Source organism: Monodelphis domestica, chromosome 5 (genome assembly GCF_027887165.1).
Source record: "Monodelphis domestica isolate mMonDom1 chromosome 5, mMonDom1.pri, whole genome shotgun sequence".
Taxonomy (NCBI): Eukaryota; Metazoa; Chordata; class Mammalia; order Didelphimorphia; family Didelphidae; genus Monodelphis; species Monodelphis domestica.
This window is the reverse complement of record NC_077231.1, coordinates 208711511-208731440: the sequence shown is the minus strand read 5'-3', so window position 1 is coordinate 208731440 and position 19930 is coordinate 208711511. Positions and strand designations below refer to the sequence as shown.

The following is a 19930-nucleotide window of genomic DNA, read 5'->3' as shown; positions in this document are numbered from 1 at the left end:
AATAAAAATTTACCTAACCTTCCATTACTTTGTCCTATTTCTTTTTTCCCCTAAAAGTTTCTCAAAACATTTTTTTCCTGGGAATCTTCCATTTTCTCTTGATTCCACTAATGAATTATGTTGGTTTTATGCCTTTTCCTTCATTCACTAAACTACATTAATATCAACAAATATCATGTTAATATAATTCAAAATTAAGCATACCCTCTTCTGGATTAATGAATTCCTCAGCATCTTCACTATCCAAACATTCCACAAATCCAGCCATCAACTTCTGGCTTATATTCTGAAATCATGACAAGAAGGTAGAATAGGAAAAATTATAAAAATAAGTCACATAAATGGAAAGACATGAACATAAATATTATCTATGTAAACTGAAAGGAGCATTTTTTCAACAAATTAAATAAATTTAGTTTTTTAAACTTTATGACCTAGGCCCCTCTTACCTTTCTAGGCAAATTTTCTTGAGCTTTACTCCCAAACACATACTTTTCAATCCAGTAATACTAGTCTCCTAATTGTTCCAAGATCAAGACCCTCTATCTCTCAGCTCTAGATATTCTCTCTGACAGCACCCCATGCCTAGAATTCTGTCCCTCCTCCCCCTCTGAATACTGATCTTCCTGGCTTCCTCTTTGAGTTCCAACTAAAATCCTACCTTTTACAAGAAGCTTTCCCTAACCCTTCCTCTTAGTTCAAGTATTTTTCCTCTTTAATTGTTTCTTATTTATCCTTTTAAAGCTTGCTTTTTATGTATTTGTTTACATATTGTCTCCTCTATTAGACAGCAAGTTCCTTGAAGGCCAGAACCTGTCTTTTGCTTCTTTCTGAATATCTCTAGCACTAAGCAGTGTTTGGCACATTGTAGGTGCATAATAAATGTTTATTAATTTCTCTCCTTTTTGAGATCTTATGAAACTGTTAAGCTCTCTAAAAAACACATAAGATCATCTTCTACAAAAACACTTCAAAACTTTAATATGTCCAAAATGTTAATCTTTACTCTAAAAATTGAACCTATACTTTCAAAATCCACATTACATTATTCTATTTTTCAAGACTAAATGAAATGCACTTATGCTTTCTACAGACACCATCCCCAGTCTTATACATCTGGAGCCCATGGTTTAAATAAACTTTTTATACTTTAGAAGAATTTCTAATCTTTTAAACAACAGTTCCAATGACAAGAAGCTCCTTAAAACAGCTGCCATTTGGTAAGCAGAGCTGTGACAATTCTCAGAAATATTAAAATAAATAATAATTTAATAATTATTATATTATATAATTATTATATAATAAATTAAATATATAAATATATATATTTATTATAAATATATATATAAATATATAAATATAAATAAATAAATAAATAAATAAATGTAATTAAAAATATAATAAATTAAAAATAAATAATTATTATATAATAAAAAACAAAATGTAAAAGAGATGATAAAGCACCATAATAAATAATATGGTATAGAAGGTGATTGCTGAGAAAATGCAAAAACAGACAGGGCAAGCTGATGAACAGTAATCAGAGACAGAATGATTCAATTACAAATGAGGCAGCAGAAGGATGGTAAGACAAAAAAAGTAGTCAAAAACAATGTCAGGCAACAGAAACAATATCTGGAGCTACAAAATCACATGATTTCAGTCTTTAAATGTGCTCAGTGTGTAGACAACTGGTCACATTAGCCTGTACAATAAGTTTTTGTAGCATCTACGCATTCTTTTTCCATTAGAGATAATTTTCCACCAATAACAGCATAATTCCTCTAAGATATGTTGACAATATATTCATCCAGAACACACACATACACACAGAGAGGGTTACCTGATCATGTGTGAAATCTCCTACTAATTTTATCTGAATGTTAGAATTACAAGAGATACAGCAGAGGATCTTGGCACTTTCAAAAGCCAGTTCAGGATTGCTATTGCCATGATAGAGGTACCTTGAAAACATAAAGGTTAGAAGTATATTATAGTGAAAATGTTGGCCTCCTACAGTTCTCAAAGAATGAAGACTTAGGATTGAAGAATAAGAGCTCAAAAGTAATGAGTCAAAAATTTAAATCAAATGTTACCCAGCATACCCAAGAAATCTCTTATTTTATCTTTAATATTAAAAAAAATTTTAATAGTGAAAATAAAATCTACAGTAATACTGATATGGAAAAATAATGACTGACATTTTAAACAAATCACTCTAGGCTACTTTAACATAATTGTTTTAAAGGTCTATTGACCAGCAATAGTAACAAAAAAAAAAATTTAATACTGCATTAGCAGCAGTTCTGTCAAGTTGAGAAATCAAAACTTGAACCTTTTATGGCCGGTTTATTTTTTTTTTTATCTTCAGCAGCCACTTACCTAGCGATGTTAACCACATTATCTGCCTTCTTAGTTCGGGGATTGATGCCTTGTAATAACTGTTCTAATGGAGTGACTATTAGAGCCAGCTGACTTTCTCTTAGGAGATCCATAAAGAGATTTTCCTTCTGTAGTGTCAAGTTGAGAAGAGCAAGGCAATGCTGCACTGCTTTCTCCAAATGTTTCTTTCCTATAATTGACAAAATGAATTTATAGAGTCTCCAAAATGTGGGAAATACTTACTAAAATATCAGTCCTTCTAAGCCATTTTACATGGGAATTCTTAGAGAGAAGTGTAAATTTCTAAACATAAAAAGGTCTTAGTTTGAAATAAATCATATGGTTAAATAATTCACTACTAAAAATTATTAATAAACTTTATTATCCATGTTGCCTTGGTGCTATCTTTGTTAAAACTATTCGTAACAACTTAAGAACTTAGATCAATGTAAAGACCAACCACAACTCTAGAGGACCAATGATGAAGCAAATGACTGAAGGTGCAAAATGATATATGTGTACTTTTTAGACATGGTCAATGCAGCAATTTGTTTTAATTATTCCTAAGGATTTTGCTTTTCTTCGTTTCTCATTTGGAGCTGGAGAGTTCGAAGGGAGAGAAAATGTCTTGGTTCATAAAAAAAATTAAAACTACTTTTACAGAAAAAAGTGTTTATTTAATAAACAAGTCAACAGAATGACTTGGCAACAAAGATAAAACTAATGACGTTTGGATACAAGGGTAGAGTATACAGAATAAAAGAGGTGAAAATGCAATCATACTCTAAACTGGCGATACTATAGTCAGAGTACTATGTATAGTCATGGTACCACTTTTTATGAAAGACATAAATAAATTAAGGCACAAGAAGGATATTTTACAATCATGCTATATGAGAACAACTGAAGGAAGGAACCAGGGATGCTTGCCTAAAGAAAAAAGATTAAAAGAAGATATGGTTATTTTCTCTAAACAACTAAAGCAATATTATGCCAAAAGGGTTAAAGCTAATCATATCTTCCTTTAAGTTTAGTAAGAAAAGTAACTGCCATTACATATTTTGGCAAACAGGGGACAGGATTCCTTAAGAACAGACACTTAATATTTAAAATTCTATACTGTACTCTCCTCCTATTCAAAAATAATACAACATACCAAACAAATATTTAAGATAAAGGTGTCCAGAAAAGTCAAATGATGGAAAAATGAGTAAACTTTTTATGAATGAGAAGTATAAGAAGAATTAAACTTGGTCCAAAGACGGTGAAAAATTCAAACTATAAAACTATATTGCTACCCTTAAAGTCATATTTATTACATTTCCTTTTAATACATTATCTTTAAAGTCTTAATATTACAATCTGAAATGTGATTTTATTAGATCCTGGGGACACTTGTTCTAATAAAAAGCATATCCAACAGATACTCACTTTACAATAATTTTTGCTAGAATATAATAATTTTGGCAGATCTATTCATTCCAAATTTAGAAAAAGTGAAAGTATGTAGTATATCTCAGACTGTCTAATAGTGTTGATCAATAAAGGTATGCATAATATTGAAGGCAGGAATCCCTAAAATAAATGTATGTCAAAATGTGAGCTTAAAAAATAACATCCACTCTACTGCAGATATGAATAACACAGAAATGGGTTTTGAACAATGATACATGTATAACCAAGTGGAACTGACTGTCAGATGCAGGAGGGGGGAGGAAAGAGCGGGGAGGTGAGGAGGGGGTGGATCATGAATCATGTAACCATGAAAAAAAATTCTAAAGAAAAAAAGAAATACAATAGGGGCAGTTAGGTGGCTGAGTGAATTGAGTCAGGCCCAGATGGGAGGTCCTAGGTTCAAATCTGGCCTCAGACACTTCCTAGCTGTGTGACCTTGGGCAAGTCACTCAAACCCCCTTTGCCTAACCCTTACTGGTCTTTTGCCTTGGAACCAAAATACAGTATTGATTCTAAGATGGAAAGGGAGGGAGGGAGGGAGAGAAGGAGAGAAAGGGAGAGGAGGAGAGGGGAAGAGAGGGAGAGAGGGGAGAGAGGGAGAGAGGGAGAGAGGGGGGGAGAGAGAAACATCCAGATACATACCAGGAAAAGATGCATAGGTATCAAGTTGCTTAACGCCTTCTTCCAACAAACTAAGAGAGAGCTCCAACATTGGTGACTCATTCAGAAGATGATACATCAAACTAAATCCTGGAGGCTTATAGGCTATGATTTCTTCTCCTAAAAAAGAAATAACTAAGCATGGACCAGGGTGCAAAGACACAGTAATCTTCATGTTCTTCTTCATTCAGGCCTTTAAATGTTAAAAAAGTAACCTATGTATTGTTTTTAAAATGACCAGCCCCCAAATAACATAGGCATGTACAACCTTGATAGCACTATAAAATAAAATCTAATTTAAGTGATTACTGGTGTTTAAAGAGAGTTTTGTGATTCAATAACTAGAAACATTAGTAGGGAGAAATTTCAATAAGGATACTTCTGCACAGTATAGTTGCTCAACTAATGCTTACTGACTAACTAAAAGCCATAACAAAGCATCCATACATGGCAAAAAGGATTTGACCCTAAGTTTCTAATGTATCAAAGTCAGAAGAGAAAAAAATTTAAAATATTAATGTACTTCTAAGCTACAAAAGTATTCAATATGTTTGAAAACAGAAAGTACAAAGAATTCAATTACCTCGCAATTCAACAAACTGGTCCACAAAATCTTCCAGCTGAGGTTCATAATCTCTGAGCAGCTTATAAAACACCTCCAGCACCACCTCAGCAACTTCCCACTAAAGAAAATCAAATGCTTATCATTAAGATATCATTAAGATGAGGGGGAAGTGGAGCAGGACAGAAACAAGATGACAAAGACTCCATGTACTCTTTAGAGAGATTATAGAGAAAAAACAAATACTTTTCTAGATAGCACTTTTGGCTAATTTTACATTCTGTTTCTTCCTCCTACTAGAAGCAAATAAAAAAAATGCCTTTTGTTTTAATGACTTTCTGGATTTCATTTGCAAGAATGTATTGGCCAAATAAAAAATTAAAGTTTATTTATTTGTATTAATGTTTATACCATCAAATACACCATTATGTGTTTTACAGTTCAGGCAAAACAATTATCTTTTCACTATGTGAGAAATTTTTTAAAGCAAATATTTGCACCTTTAAATCATTTTGCCTTAAAGATCTATTGTTTAATTTACTGACTATGTAAAACCTGATTTGGACTCTGGCTTCTCATGCAATTTTAGCATTTCATACAGTTTCAACCTAAGAAAAGTTTCAATATTTCATACTTTGAAAGTGCTTATCTCATTTGCCCTGCTCCTCCACACAAAAGAACCCCAACCATCCATATACCTAAAGATAGCTGACAATGGATCTGGCATGTGACTCACTCGGGCTAAACAGAGCTTGCAAACTTTCAAATGAAGCTTATATGTACACATTACCTAAATCATTCCAAAGCACTAATGACATATAAGGACATCTTCTAAAGCTTAAATGGAAGACTTATAAAGTCAAAGAAAAATGCGACAGAGCAAATATTAACTGTAAAAGGCAGAGAAAAGATATTTCCCAATCAAGATTCTGATATTCTGACTCCCTCCCAGGAGTCTCCCCTGGTTTCCTCAATCAGTTTAGTGACTGGCATAAGGTCTTTCTCTCCACTCCAAATTCTGCCCTGCTGCTACGGGGTCTTGATCATATATACTGACACTCCCACAAAACTCTAACCTACTAATTCCTCTGTTTACTCAATTCCCATGCTCTACTTTTCCCTACAACAGACACACACAGACAAACTTGATCTTGGTCCAGCTGACTCAGCCAATCTCTTCATCTTGCCATCACACACAGGTGTTGCATTTATATTCATGAGTTCTGAGACTTCTTAATTTAACAATAGATCTTCCCTGGTTAGCTTCAAGATTTAGTTCAAATACCAAATTCTTCAAGAGGCCTTTCAGGTGTCCCCTCATTCACTCTCACTAATGTTGTCCCTCTAAGATTATGTCCAATTTACCCTGTGTAAGTCTTATATGTACATAATTATCTGCTTATTGTCTCTACCATAAGAACGTGAATGACCTGAGAGTAAGAGCAATTTTTACTTTTATTTGGATCTTCAGCACTAAATACAATATCATATTTTGACTTACTGGTCAATGAAAGAAGGCATACCTGATTGACTGGATTATGTGATTACAAAGTAAGAATACGACACAATAATATACTGTAATAGGTGCTAGTCATACTAATCCCTCTGAAAGTGGAAATATTTTAAAAATCAGAAAATATCTGTAATCATAATAATTAGCATATTAAAAAATAACAATTAAAAAATAAAATGTTCAATAATAAAATGAATATTATTTTTTAATTGCTGTTAGTACGTGTAATTATAAGACATGTTAATTTGTTAGACATTATCCCTTTGGTAGCTCACTCCTCTACAAAGAAAACAGTAAAAAGCAGCCCACTTGAAGAGCATCTTGGAAAAAAATGCAACGTTCTTTATAAGTTATGATATTCCAGAGGAGCTGCCACAATAAGAAGAGTCAAATTAAGAAAAAAAACAGTTTTACTTAAGGGTGAATGGAGTAGGCACTGCAAATTAGACTGGTCCAGGAAATAGGAAACTTTGAAAGGCAAGGTTATTTGAACTAAATCAATTGGAAAAGATGAGTTCACAATAGCCAAGGATTCAGCATTACATGTCTTTTTTTTTTCCTGACAAAATTCTGAATAACTATGCACTATAATGCATTTAAAATTAATGATCTGTAAAATGTTAAGCCCTGACACACTGTCTGACATCTAAAGTATTCAGAAAGTGAAGAAGAAAATGTCAGTACAAACAGCAATTACTTACTGATACAAGTAAATAATAGAAATGCTCTGGTTTTGATTCTAACAACTAAGATGTTTTTATCTGATTTACAGAAATGAACAAAAACTATTAACTCCTGAAACTAAAGAGTTCAAAATATAAAATGAAATAAAAACCATACTGTTCTAGTGTACATCAGTATATATTCTAAAAAGGTAAGGAGCTTTTATAGCATCTACCATTTTTAACAGAAAACAGTATAAAATATAAACAGATTTTTTTTAAAAAGCCAACATCCCTTAGAGAAATTACCTTTTCAGCAGCTCTGCGATAAGCTCTAGTGCGAAATCGGAGAAACACAGAATCTCTAAGGAACTGCAAGTATGGATCAAAGCCTGGTGGACGCAGTCCAGCACCCAAGTTAGATGGAAATGAACTTTCTACTAGTGTGCTAATAAGCTGACAAAAGGCCCTTGTCAGTGGATATTCTTCACATCTGGATTCTATTTCATTTAATTCAACCTTACCAATGGAAACAATGAAGACATAAGTTAAAAAAATAACAAAATTTGACATTCAAGGAATTCAGAAGCAAAGTCTCTCAAATCATTAACTCATTAAACATTATAACATTATTGTAAGATGTGAAATAACAAATATTTTCATGTTTCAAAGAAATTTAAAGAAGTGCTAATATGTATTTGTATAAATCAAAGCAGTTACAAAACCCCAAATTCCCAATTTCTAGTCCTGTATCCCTTTTAATGAACTGCATTGCACAGTTGCAAATACCTTTAGCTCTACTAAAACAAATTGAAAAGGACAAAACTCAATCATTTTAGGTTGACTCAAATAACTGAACTTAACTAGGTGAATCTAGAAACTGTAGCTTAAATGACTGATCAGTAACAATTCATTTTGCATTCTGAAATTCCATTAAAAGAAGCTGTTAGCTTTAATTCAGATCTATGAAGAATTTGTTTCAAATTAAATACTGACAGAAAACTCCTAAATCTTGAATGGAAAATAAATAAAATCTGAATATAAGATAGGAATATAAGCAAAAAAAGACAATATTTTTAGTTTCATACAACATTCAAAGAAAATTGATATGAACACTTTAGTAGGAATAATTTACCTCAATGCCAATTGCTTGTCTCTGGCTTGGGATCCTTATAGTCTGCAATATCTTTAAAAAATAAGAAAAAGAAATTAGGAATTTTCTATTCCATTCATGAAGCAAGTCATTTCTGACTTTTTTGTGACATCATTTGGGTTCTTCTTGGTAAAGATACTGGAATGGTTTGCCATTTCCTTCTGCAGTTCATTTTACAGATGAGGACACTGAGGCAAACAGGGTTATGTGCTTGCCCAGGATCACACAGTTTCTTGTTTCTGAGATTGGATTTGAACTCAGCCCCTACCTAACTCCAGGTCTAGCAGTCTATTCACTATACCACTTGGTGTCCCTTAAAGTATACCTACAGCTGAAATTAGAAAAATAAAATGCAAATTCTGAGGACAGGCCTCTAAGACAAATTTCTAAACACTGGTATTTTGGCTTGACTTTGCTATTAACTGACCAAGAAGACTACAGATTAAAATACTATTTTAGTCAAGAAAATGCTACCATGCAAAACTTTTTCATATATAACTACTAAAGATATAGTGTTTCAATATTCTATTACAATCAAAAAAGTTAAAATCTTATGAACTCATAAATTCTAAGATTTCCATCAAACACAGAAAATGCATATACCATTACATTTATCCAAGTCAAACCATATTAAAATTAAAATATACTGCTACTTAACAAAAGCCAACACCATGGTATCTTGTTTTTAAAATATGTATTTATCTATATTCCTCCAGGCACATATGTTTGAGATTATCTATAATATTTCACTTCCTCTAAAATAAGCTCTGGAAAAAAAAAATCAGTGAACTACAGTGTTAAGCTTTCTATTATTTGTAAAAATTCATTTATTCTGCAAAAATATTTTCTCAGACTAGAGATGTTTTTCAGCACACCACTACACTGTATTTGAATGTAAGACCATGATTCAAAAATGCCAATGATGTCTGCATTTACAGAAAAAATATGCAAATGTTCATTTTTTTTTAATTTAAAGCCAAAGACCTCAGATTGTTTTACAAATATTAAATTATATTCTTCCTCCTAGGAACAGATATAGAGGAAAAGTTAAGAGCCTAGAACCTCCTTCACTTAGTCTCAAGGGAACTCTATAAATGGGACCAGGGAACAAATACAATTTTATACTGTTCTTAAAATGAAATGAATAAAAAATTTAACAGCTAGTGGTACTGTCCCAAAATGGAAGAAAAGAGTATAATGAGAGGTCCCACATTGGAATTACATATACTCAAGTTTATCTGCTTAGTGAGTTAGGTAAAGAAGGAAAATCAAGAAGTATTTCTGGCCCACATCCTCTTCTGTGTAAATCGGTAAAAAGAGTATCATACTCATTTTTATTAACATTTAAAAGATAGTGGAGAAAAAAAAATCTCAATCTGCCCTAGGTAATCTAGGGAAGCTTTCAGCAAGAACCTACAACAGAATCTAAGCCTTCCAAGGTTTCCAGTCCTATACTATGACCAATAAAGAATGCTTCAAATGGGACACACAATTAATATACTACAATGCTTAATGTTCCTTTTGTTCTTGGCAGTTACCAAGCATTATTCTGCAAAATACATTTGGAAAAACAGAAAAGTTTAGATTTATTCTACCTGTGTATATTCCAAAGACTGCCAAAGGGAAGCAGCAATTTCAGGAGATTTTCCAAAGGCTGTAAGTGTCTTCAGTAGCTCAGCTTTTAAAATAGGAGGGATACTACACTGCAGGAGTCCCAGGATGACAACCACAGGAGTCCACTGAGGATGCTCACAAAGAGCCAAACGAGCATTCTCACTCTGAAGAATAAAACACAGAAACAAAGAAAACTAAAGGCAAGCATTCGATTTCTAGGATTTCAGTTTTACTACTGACTAGTTAAAGAAAATATCATTAAGAGCCTGGTGAACTGGTTAGTGTTTGGTAACCCAATTGATTATTCATCAGTACATCACATCACTAATACAGGGAAACATCTCATAGCATTGCTAAGGATAACAGTGTATTATATCACACCACTATACTTCAGGAAGTTTTACATTTCAAAGAAAGAAGTAGAAGCATCACTTGCAATAGAAAGTTGACCCCAAATAACTACTAAATAAATGAAAATTCAAGATGATTTAATCTTCTCAGGGTCATACACATCAGCAAGAGAAGCAAAAAATTGCGAAATCCCTATTAGAACCTCTGTTTACCCTTTCTGGCACAAAATCAAAGTGTGAACACAATCAAAATAGAACATAAGTGTTTACTATTATGAGCCTAGGACTGTGCTACACACTATTAAAAAAAAACTGATCTTTGTCCTCAAGAGGCATAATGGTATAATGAAGAGTGCTAGACCAGAAAGGAGGAAGAGACTAAGGATAGAAAGTAAACATTTATTAATTGCCTACAATGTGCTAGGGTGTGTACTAAGTACTTTACAAATATTATTTCATCTGATTAATACAAACACCACTCGAGTTAAGTGCTATTCTTATCCCTATTTTATCACTGAGGAAAATGAAGCAAACAGAAGTTAAGTGACCTGCCCAGCATCACTTGCCCAGAGTCACACAGCTAGTAACCATCTAAGTCTAGACTGAAATTCAATCTGGAGGTCCAATGTCCATTTCACCACATAGTGGCCTCTCTCTATAACTAGGCCAAAGAGAAGGCCTGGATTCCAAATCCAGCACTGACACTGGCTAGCTGAATGGGTATGAGCAAATCTTTAACCTCTTGTCAGCCTCAATTTCTTCCACTGTAAGAGGAATGCAATGTTTGGAGTTCTCTGAGAAGGAAGATCAGCTGGCCATATGGGGAGAGGGAAATTTATATAAACAATTTTCAACTTCATTATTCAACTTAATTATTACAACACAAGACAGAACTGCTACAAGGCCAGGAAATACTACTCTCTTTGGAGAAGCATGGGTCTAGTGGAAAGTTAGCTTTCTTATGTCCCCTAGCCTGCCCTCCTGACACTAAAGCCCTCTTCCCTGTGGTATGCAGACTATTCTGAGTTCACAAGGCCTAAGCAAAAAAAAAAAAAACATAAGTCCTGGTACAAGATCTGATTCCAAAAGGTACAAGGCCCTATGTACACCAACTTGGAAAGGATTTGAGTATAAGACTGGCAAAAGACTCTGTTATCTATCATCTGAGAACCAGACTAAGTGGGAAGAGGATCACCACCAGAAGTTTTACCAACATGTAATGTATATTTTTGGTCACAGAGACTCATGAAACCATCTACTAACACATTGCAGTGCTGTACTCTATAAATGTCTTGTACTCTATAAATCTTAAAGCAGTATACAAATATCAAGTATTACTACCAACATAAAACTGTGAAACAACTAAGAACGGCTCTAAACAGGAAATTATGTGATCCTGAATATTCATCTAAGTGCTAAGGATATTAAAAGTAAAGGAAGATCACTGCTAAAAAGGCTTAATATAACTTGAAGAAAGGAAGAAATAACAGAAATAAATAATCTGGATTGCCAAAGGAGAAAATGGTATTGCATACTGAAATTAGGGCGAGACAATGACAGAAGGAGCAAAAGCAAATATGTGGCTCAGAGCATATGTAGAACATATTCAGTTCAGTTGTTTTTCAGTCATTTTTTACTCTTTTTTTCAACATCATTTGGAATTTTCTTGGGAAAGATACCAGAGTATATTTGCCATTTCCTTCTCCTGCTCATTTTACAGATGAGGAAACTGAGGCAATTGGGATTAAGTGACTTGCCCAGGTCCACAGCTAGTATCTGAGGCCACATTCAAACTCAGGTCTTCCTGACTCCAGACCCTTAGAAGGTGAGTCTTTGCAATACAAAGTATATTTCGCATGATAATACATGCCTAAACAGATCAAATTGCTTACCATCTCCTGAGGAGTAGGAGGGAGCAGAGGAAGGAAAAAAATTTGGATTTCCTAATTTTGGAAAACATATGCTGAAAATTATTTCAGAAAATGGAAAATTATCTAAATAAAACATGGAGAAAAAAAAGAAGATGGGTATTTGAAATCTACTCTGGCCAACAAAGAACTATCTACCTGGTAATGAGCTTTTCCAAACCTAGCTAAGTTGGTCCTTAGAAAACTAACCTGAAATCCTTTACACTAAGCACATACCAGAAGTACATGCAATTGCCTTTAAGAACACAGGGTCACTTCTATCCTATTTGGGGGCTTTGAAATTAAGCTCTCTTGGAGAATTCTTACTAGTAACATAGAAAAGAATTCATCAGTGCAGATGGTACTGCTGGAGTAGCATGAGTTTCTCAAAGAGTTTCATTCATCAGAGTTCAGTTCCAATATCATGGATTATATTTTTTTATTTTTTAACAAAGTTCTTATTTATACTGAATTGTTTTCTTTTTTCTGATCTAATGTCTAGTGTTCAGCTTATGGTAATGAGCCTTCTATCTGCTGATTATAAAGACATAGAGATCAATATATAATGTTAGATGCACGTCTTATCATCCTAAAGTTTTGATTAAATCTACCATACCCATCAAAGAACTTTTTTTGAAAGCATATAGATACTAATACTGTAAACCATTTAGTTACCTACCCATGAAATGATTGTAGTTGTGAGCTGCAAAAAAGCAATCAATCCATCCTGCTCCTTCTGGGTAATGCCTCGTAAAGGCAGGTGACGGTACTGGACACTATCTGCACTTGGCAGATCTTTCCTTAAGTGTTCATGATAGAGCATCAAAGAGTGAAAGAAATGTTCCCAGGAAACAGGGCTGCCACCTGCTCCTTGAATGTTTTCAGCTGTTAAAACACCACATACAATTTCTTAAATATTTGGAAATCAAAACAGAAAAATAACTTTAAAATGCTGAACTTCCTTTTCTTTCACCTTTGGATAAAATGCCTATTTTTAAGTTTGTTTGTTACTATGCTATAAACACATGAGATTATAAATTCTACATCATCCTATAGGGACATTCAGATTAATTTTTATACAATGTCTAACATGAGAACATACCAATATACTCCTTAATTAGTTGACAATTAACCATTTAATCATTTAAGTCACCCAAAGTTCCCCTTTGACAAAAAAAGAAGCCTACTGAGTCATCATAGTTACAAAAGGGGTGCTCTTCACACAAAGCAAAAAATTATTCCCTAATACAATGCATAAGATTGTGATGGGATATTTTCAATTTAATTTTTTCATTACATGTCATGAGGGATAACTGATAGCATACTGTGCACTTCTTTGTAAATCATTTAATATCAAAAGATCTTTTGGAGGATTTCTGGGACTAAGTGGACAAAAGTGCCATAGATTAAGACATAAATGGGTACAATTTATACCACTAGAGGGAGTACCCAAAAAGATGAGTACACAGATCTAAAGTTTCCCAAGTTTTTAAGAGTATTAGGATTCCTTGTCATGTCCAGTTTACACCCCAAATTAAATGGGAAAGTTTGAGATGGCCTAGAATAAAACAACCAAATTTGAGTGAAATATTAAAATCATACTTCTATTGGAAAACTAGGTATAAAAATTGTGTAACAAATATATTTGCATTTGACAATGATCTTGAAAAGGAAAATGAAAACTAAAATCTGGCAAAATTAATCATATTTTAAAATAGAGGAAAACAAAACTTCCCAAATACCATTATGATGTTAACAGTACAAAAGTCAGATTTTCCCAACAGCCCAAGCTCCTATCCTGTCCATTAGACATTTGCTTCTTTCTGTTTTCGTTGTTATAGATTAGTCTAATCTTGTCAATTCTTGACTTGTTTAATATACATTGAAAAAGAATTTAACATACATATAAAAGTATGCATTGCCACACAAAATTCCATTAGTAGGTAGACAGAGATGGGGATATTCTGCCTGGGGGTGCCACAACCAGTTTGGAAAGTTTCTAGATTGTTCTTACCATGACTACTGCCATTGACTTTCAACAAACTGAAACAGTAATGAGCACACTGTGGTCCGCTGGCCAATCCCTGGAGCATTTTCAGATATGGAATATAAATAGTAGGAGGAAGTAGGTCTCCCATTTGCCTAACAAACTTTGACAAGACAACCTGAAAAAGAGAAAAGTTTGTAGTTTATATCAAACACATCTTTCCTCCATATTAAGATAGCATTATGGCTAGGTACAGTTTAAAATCAAATAACAATTCTAGTTTAACAAGAGGCTCTCAACCTAAGCAAGATTCTTGACTCATTCTCTCTTACTCCCAATGTCCAATCAGCTGCCAGATCTTGTCATTTCTACCTTCTAAATATGTTTTGTATATGTTCCCTTCTCTCCTCTGACTATTGCAACAGTCTGCAAGCTGTCTTTCTGACCCACGTGTCTTCAATCCATTCACCACTCAGCAGTCAAAGGAATCTTCTTGAGGCACAGGTCTACCCATATCACCTCTCTAGTCAATAAACTTCTGTAACTCCCTATCATCTCTAGGACCAAAAATTCTATTTGGCATTCAAAGCCTTTAATATTCAGTATCCCTTGCCCCAAATTATTCAATCTTCTTCAACTTTACTCACTGACATGTTCACTGAAATCCAGTGGCAATACCCTCCTCACAATTCCTCACGTAAGACACTCTCTCCCCAAATTCCAAATGTCCCCAATTTCTAGAATCTTCACTCTCCATCTAAGCCTCCTGATTTCCTGACCCAGCTAAAGTCTTACTTTCTATAAGAAGCTTTTTTTGGGGGGAAGAGGGGGGATTTGGCGCTGCCAGCTGGGTGGCTCAGTGGATTGAGTGCCAGGCCCAGAGATGAGAGGTCCTGAGTTCAAATATGGCCTAAGACCTTCCTAGCTGTGTGACCTTGGGCAAGTCACTAAATCCCTATTCCCTAACCCTTACCACTCTTCTGCCTTGGAATCTATACACAATATTGATTCTAAAAGAGAAGGTAAGGGTTTAAAAAAAAAGAAGAAAAAGTAGAAGAATCTTTTCTCAGTCTCCTTAATCTTAGTTGCTTCGCTATGATTATATCCAATTTATATTGTGTGTTTATATAATATATATGTGCATGTAAATATAAATACACACAATTTGTACTTTGCTGTTTGCCTACTGTCTCCTCAATTAAGATATGGGCTCCTTGAGAGATCCATCTTTTGTCTTTCTCAGTATTCCCAGTGCTCAGCATAGTGCTTCATATATGATGCTTGCTGACTACTAAGTTATTTTTCAAATGTTTATTAGTGACAAATGCACTTCCAAATGTAGCGAGAATTAACTCAAGCTGAAAGAAATTATTTTATGGATCTGAAATGTCATTTATTTAAAATAATAATAACCTCATAAAGAAGGTCCTAAGAATGTTTCAAGGCAACTTATGTCTTAAATGTATAAAACAGAATTCTAGAAACTGACTCACCCAAGACAAATTCAGAAAATTCCTACTTATATTTTGAGATTAAAACAACAAAATCCTAACTCCTAGTCTAATTCATCATTTAAACTAGGAGTGTAGGTATGGAACTGAGGCTATCACACACAGTAGAGTCGGTATTTTAACCGCAAAGCCCACCACCCAACACCATCATTTTTTCCTAGTCTTTTTCTCACATGTGGGTTCTGGTTATTTTGCTTCTCTTTTCTTCTTTTACCTTTTCCTCTCCCTATGTGTAGTGGAGTCCCACACTAATTTAGGCAGATGTCAAATTTAAAATATTCATAGGTTCATGGATTTGGAGCTGGAAGAGAACCAGCCTAAACTCCTGATTTGCTGAAAAGGAAGCTGAGGCCAGAAAGTGACTTGCTCAAGGTCACACAGATAGTAAGTGGCAAGAGCCAGGGCTCAAATTAAGTTTTCTGACTCTAAATACAATATACCTTCCCCTTTAGCTATTAGCTAGCATTTATAGAGGGTTTTTAAGTTTCCAAAGTGCTTTCCAAATATCATTTCATTTTATCCTCATAACCACTCTCAGAAGTAGGTAGACATTCTGTATCACAGGGATTAGTATTCAGCACAACTACCACCCCCATACTCTCCTTATAGATCTATAAAATGTGCATAGAGTTTTTTAGTCATTTCTTCATTCCAAAGAAGTCTGAATTTTTTTTTCTTTTATGGGGGTTTACAGTAAAAGAAATTGTGTACACTTATGGTATTAAAACATATTATGTTGATATTATGCAATATTATATATATTTTCTATGCAATCCTGAGTTTCTAAACTTTTTCTGTTACCTGCTGGCCTTTGTAATTTATGTAATTTATGTAATTTATGGCTTCAACAAAATTCTCAAAAATTTTCCATTTAATTTCTTATGCCAATAAGTTGAAACCATGATAAGAAAGTCACAATGTGGAAGGGATACCTGTACCATTATTATCGCCGTTTCACAGATGAGGAAACTGAGGCAGGCAGAAGTTAAGTGACTTGTCCAGAGTTACACAGCAAGGAAGTGTCAAGAGGACATATCTGAACTCATATCTTACTGACTTTGGTTACAGTACTATGCACTGTACCACTTAGTTGCTTCACATACCATGCTCTCTCTAAATATTTCTAAGTATAGGGCAGACTACATGACAAAATATTTATAACAATGCAATAACCTCACGAATTTCAAATGCAAAGGTGACAAAGAATAATGCCAATTTATTATATGCCAAGATTTTTATATGCCATACAAATCGCAGCTTAACAATTTCTTTACCTTTATATATTAGGCTTTTTGAAAATACATGGGGGATAGAGAGGAGGCAAGCTAAGTGACTCGAAAGCCAGGCCTAAAGACAGGAGGCCCTGGATTCAAATCTAATCTCAGTCATTTCCTTGCTGTGTGATCCTGACCAAGTCACTTGACAGCCCCCCACCTCCACCCCCCACTGCCTAGCTCTTACTACTCTTCTGCCTTATAATCAATTGATTCTAAGACAGAAGGTAAGGTTTCAAAAATACATATATATATACCAGCATCATGCCAGGTCTTGACATCACAATACCTCTACCCAGAGTATATTTGTAGTTACTATGACCTCTAACTTTGTTTTTCTCTCATGCTTGCCTTTCCTATTTTATGAGAGGAATGCTGACCACTTGGCCTTTATATCCAAAGAAAATAGAGTAAGGGCATGAATTCAATTAGAAAGGAATATAGAAAGCCATAAAGAACTAACATCTATAGTACACCAGTTAAAATAAATGATTGCATGATCCAGGACAATTCTGAGGGACTTATAAGAAAGAATACTATCCACAGCTAGAAAAAGAAATGTGGGAGTAGAAATCCAAAAGAAAACATATGATTTTTCACTTGTTTATAGAGGGTTTTGGTTTTAAAAGATTAGTCTACTATAAAAATGAATAATATGGAAATAATTTTGAGTGATAATATATCTATAGCCCAATGAAATTGCTATTCAACTCCAGGCGGAGGTAGGGAAGAAAGAAGGAAAACAAGAATCATGTAACCATGGAAGAACTTTTTTTTTAATGATTGCAAAGTTTCCACTGAACTCTAAAATTCTTGAGTTTTAATCATCATAATAATATATATCTCTTCTGGACTACCAAGGAAAATTTCAACTCCTAGAGAATTTTAAGAGAACAACAAATAAATCTCTGGGCTGGATGATTTAGAATTCATATAATCTGAAAAAAAGGATTGAAACAACATGACCTTAATTGCAGCTCCACTATTTGGAGTGATTTTTAAAATTAAAGTCTTCAATTATTTTAAAACATTGACCTTGGGAAATTTAGAAGCAAAAAAAGAAATCAACTATTAATAATCAAAGTCCACTCCTCTGTTACAAGGAAATAACTAGAAACACTGAAAAATACAGTTAAATAAGACTCTCACTTAACAAATATAAGTAAAAGAATGAAAGACATAACTAACCTGGCGTTGAGGGGGTCTCTGATGCGCTACCCCTAGGTAAGATCCCATGATAGTTGAACTTTGAAGAGGTTCTGAAGGACACCAATATTCCAATGCAAGCTCCAAATTAAAAGGGTTTTTTTTATACAGTTCAGCAATCTGCAAGTTGTGAACAAAGATTTTTGAGGAGAAACATTCATTTTTTTTCCTTTTGATGATTATGAACTCCAGTATTAAAGAGGTTAAGTATTTATTAAATCATTAACTATAATTGAAAATTATGAAATAATCACAGATATGAATAGAGTTAATCATTTGATTTTTCCCTCTCTCACCTATCCACTCCATCTTGCACCTTAGCTTTTCTAAATAATAAAGAGAAGCTATGCAATGTACTAGATAGACAGCCAAAATCTGTATTCAAAGTCTACCTCTGGCACATACTGGTTGTTTGGCTCAAGGCAAGTTACTCAACTTGTAAATATCCTCAGGCCACTCTCAAAGATACTGCAAGACACCAAAAAGATGCCTATGTGATCTGGTAAAGGGAATTTCTTCACTGGGAAAAAATGGACTAATGAAACCACAGTTCAAACAAAAAGGAGTTAAGAGTAAACATTACCAACTATAGGGTGAGAAAAGCTAAATTATTACCAGGAAGCTGAATCTAAATAGAGGGATGGCTTTTGGCTTTCTTTGAATCATTCATATTCCACCCTAACTCTTCCTATGAGACTTAAAGGCAATAATATAAATTTAAATAATATTCTAAAATATTAATGTTGACACAAGAAATAATGATAGTTTCATATCCCTGGGTACATTCTCTCTCCATGAGAGTTAATATAAGGTAAATCAACTCAAGTTCACAAGTATAAAAAAAAATTAAATTTTATCTAGTAACTTGGCTTACCAAAAGCATAAGGTGTTCCAGATCTCTCCGAAGTGAAATAGGAAGGTCATTACCCATATGCAAGCTCATGTGAATCATTCGAGCATCTTCATCTGCTCTATTTCGCAACTGTTTCACCTATTATAATCATTACACAGATGTTAAAGACATTTATTAGAGAGAATGTAATTTTTAAAAACAGGCAGCTAGCTCAAAAAGATTAAGCCTAAAAATATATCTTTCTTTACCTAATTGCACTATTTTAAAGAGGTAAAGAAATTTACAGTTGAATTTTATCACTAAATTATCAACTCTCATGTATAATTAATATTTTAATGGAGCAATATGTTTCATGCTACAGAGAAAGGTTTGATTTGTTACCAATCTGTACCAAACCTACATCAGATTCAAAAGGACAAAAATAGAATACCATTCCCACATTAAAAACACAACCATGTACAAACAGTATAACAGTGTTCCTAAATTTTACTCCTGCGTCTTTCCATTCCCAATATGTCTTAGAAGGAAAGCTGAAAGTCAAGATCTTCATAATAAATATACACACAAAATCATTTTTTAAGTATTTGTACTCGCTTAATACTAAAGAACAGGAGCTATCTGTTAATTTGTGGCTCTTTCAAGCAAATATCCATTCATGTGAATGAAAATCCAAATGACAACAAATCGGTCATCAAATCCTTGACTTTCAGATATCATGTAATTAATGAGTATTTTCCTCAAAGCATTAAAATATACCTCATTTCCAAATGAATTACTATTTAAGAGTCATATTCTTTTGGTTTCTGGTCCAATAGCTTTTCTTTCTGAAGTATAGCAACCC

General features: G+C 33.7%; 1 protein-coding gene across 2 annotated transcripts in view; it reads right to left on the bottom strand.

Moving 5' to 3' along the window:
* The window catches only part of NUP205 (nucleoporin 205), a 101656-nt gene that overhangs the window by 63113 nt on the left and 18613 nt on the right, over window positions 1-19930 (bottom strand). For both annotated transcript variants that reach the window (XM_007504380.3, XM_001374111.5), the window contains exons 9-20: window positions 19111-19227; window positions 18219-18356; window positions 14273-14423; window positions 12938-13143; window positions 9983-10165; window positions 8370-8420; window positions 7544-7753; window positions 5081-5180; window positions 4480-4617; window positions 2383-2572; window positions 1844-1964; window positions 205-286 (exon numbers count right to left, since the gene is read on the bottom strand). In XM_007504380.3, the coding sequence (XP_007504442.1) occupies window positions 205-286; window positions 1844-1964; window positions 2383-2572; window positions 4480-4617; window positions 5081-5180; window positions 7544-7753; window positions 8370-8420; window positions 9983-10165; window positions 12938-13143; window positions 14273-14423; window positions 18219-18356; window positions 19111-19227 (1687 nt within the window). The remainder of the gene's footprint in view (window positions 1-204; window positions 287-1843; window positions 1965-2382; window positions 2573-4479; window positions 4618-5080; window positions 5181-7543; window positions 7754-8369; window positions 8421-9982; window positions 10166-12937; window positions 13144-14272; window positions 14424-18218; window positions 18357-19110; window positions 19228-19930) is intronic.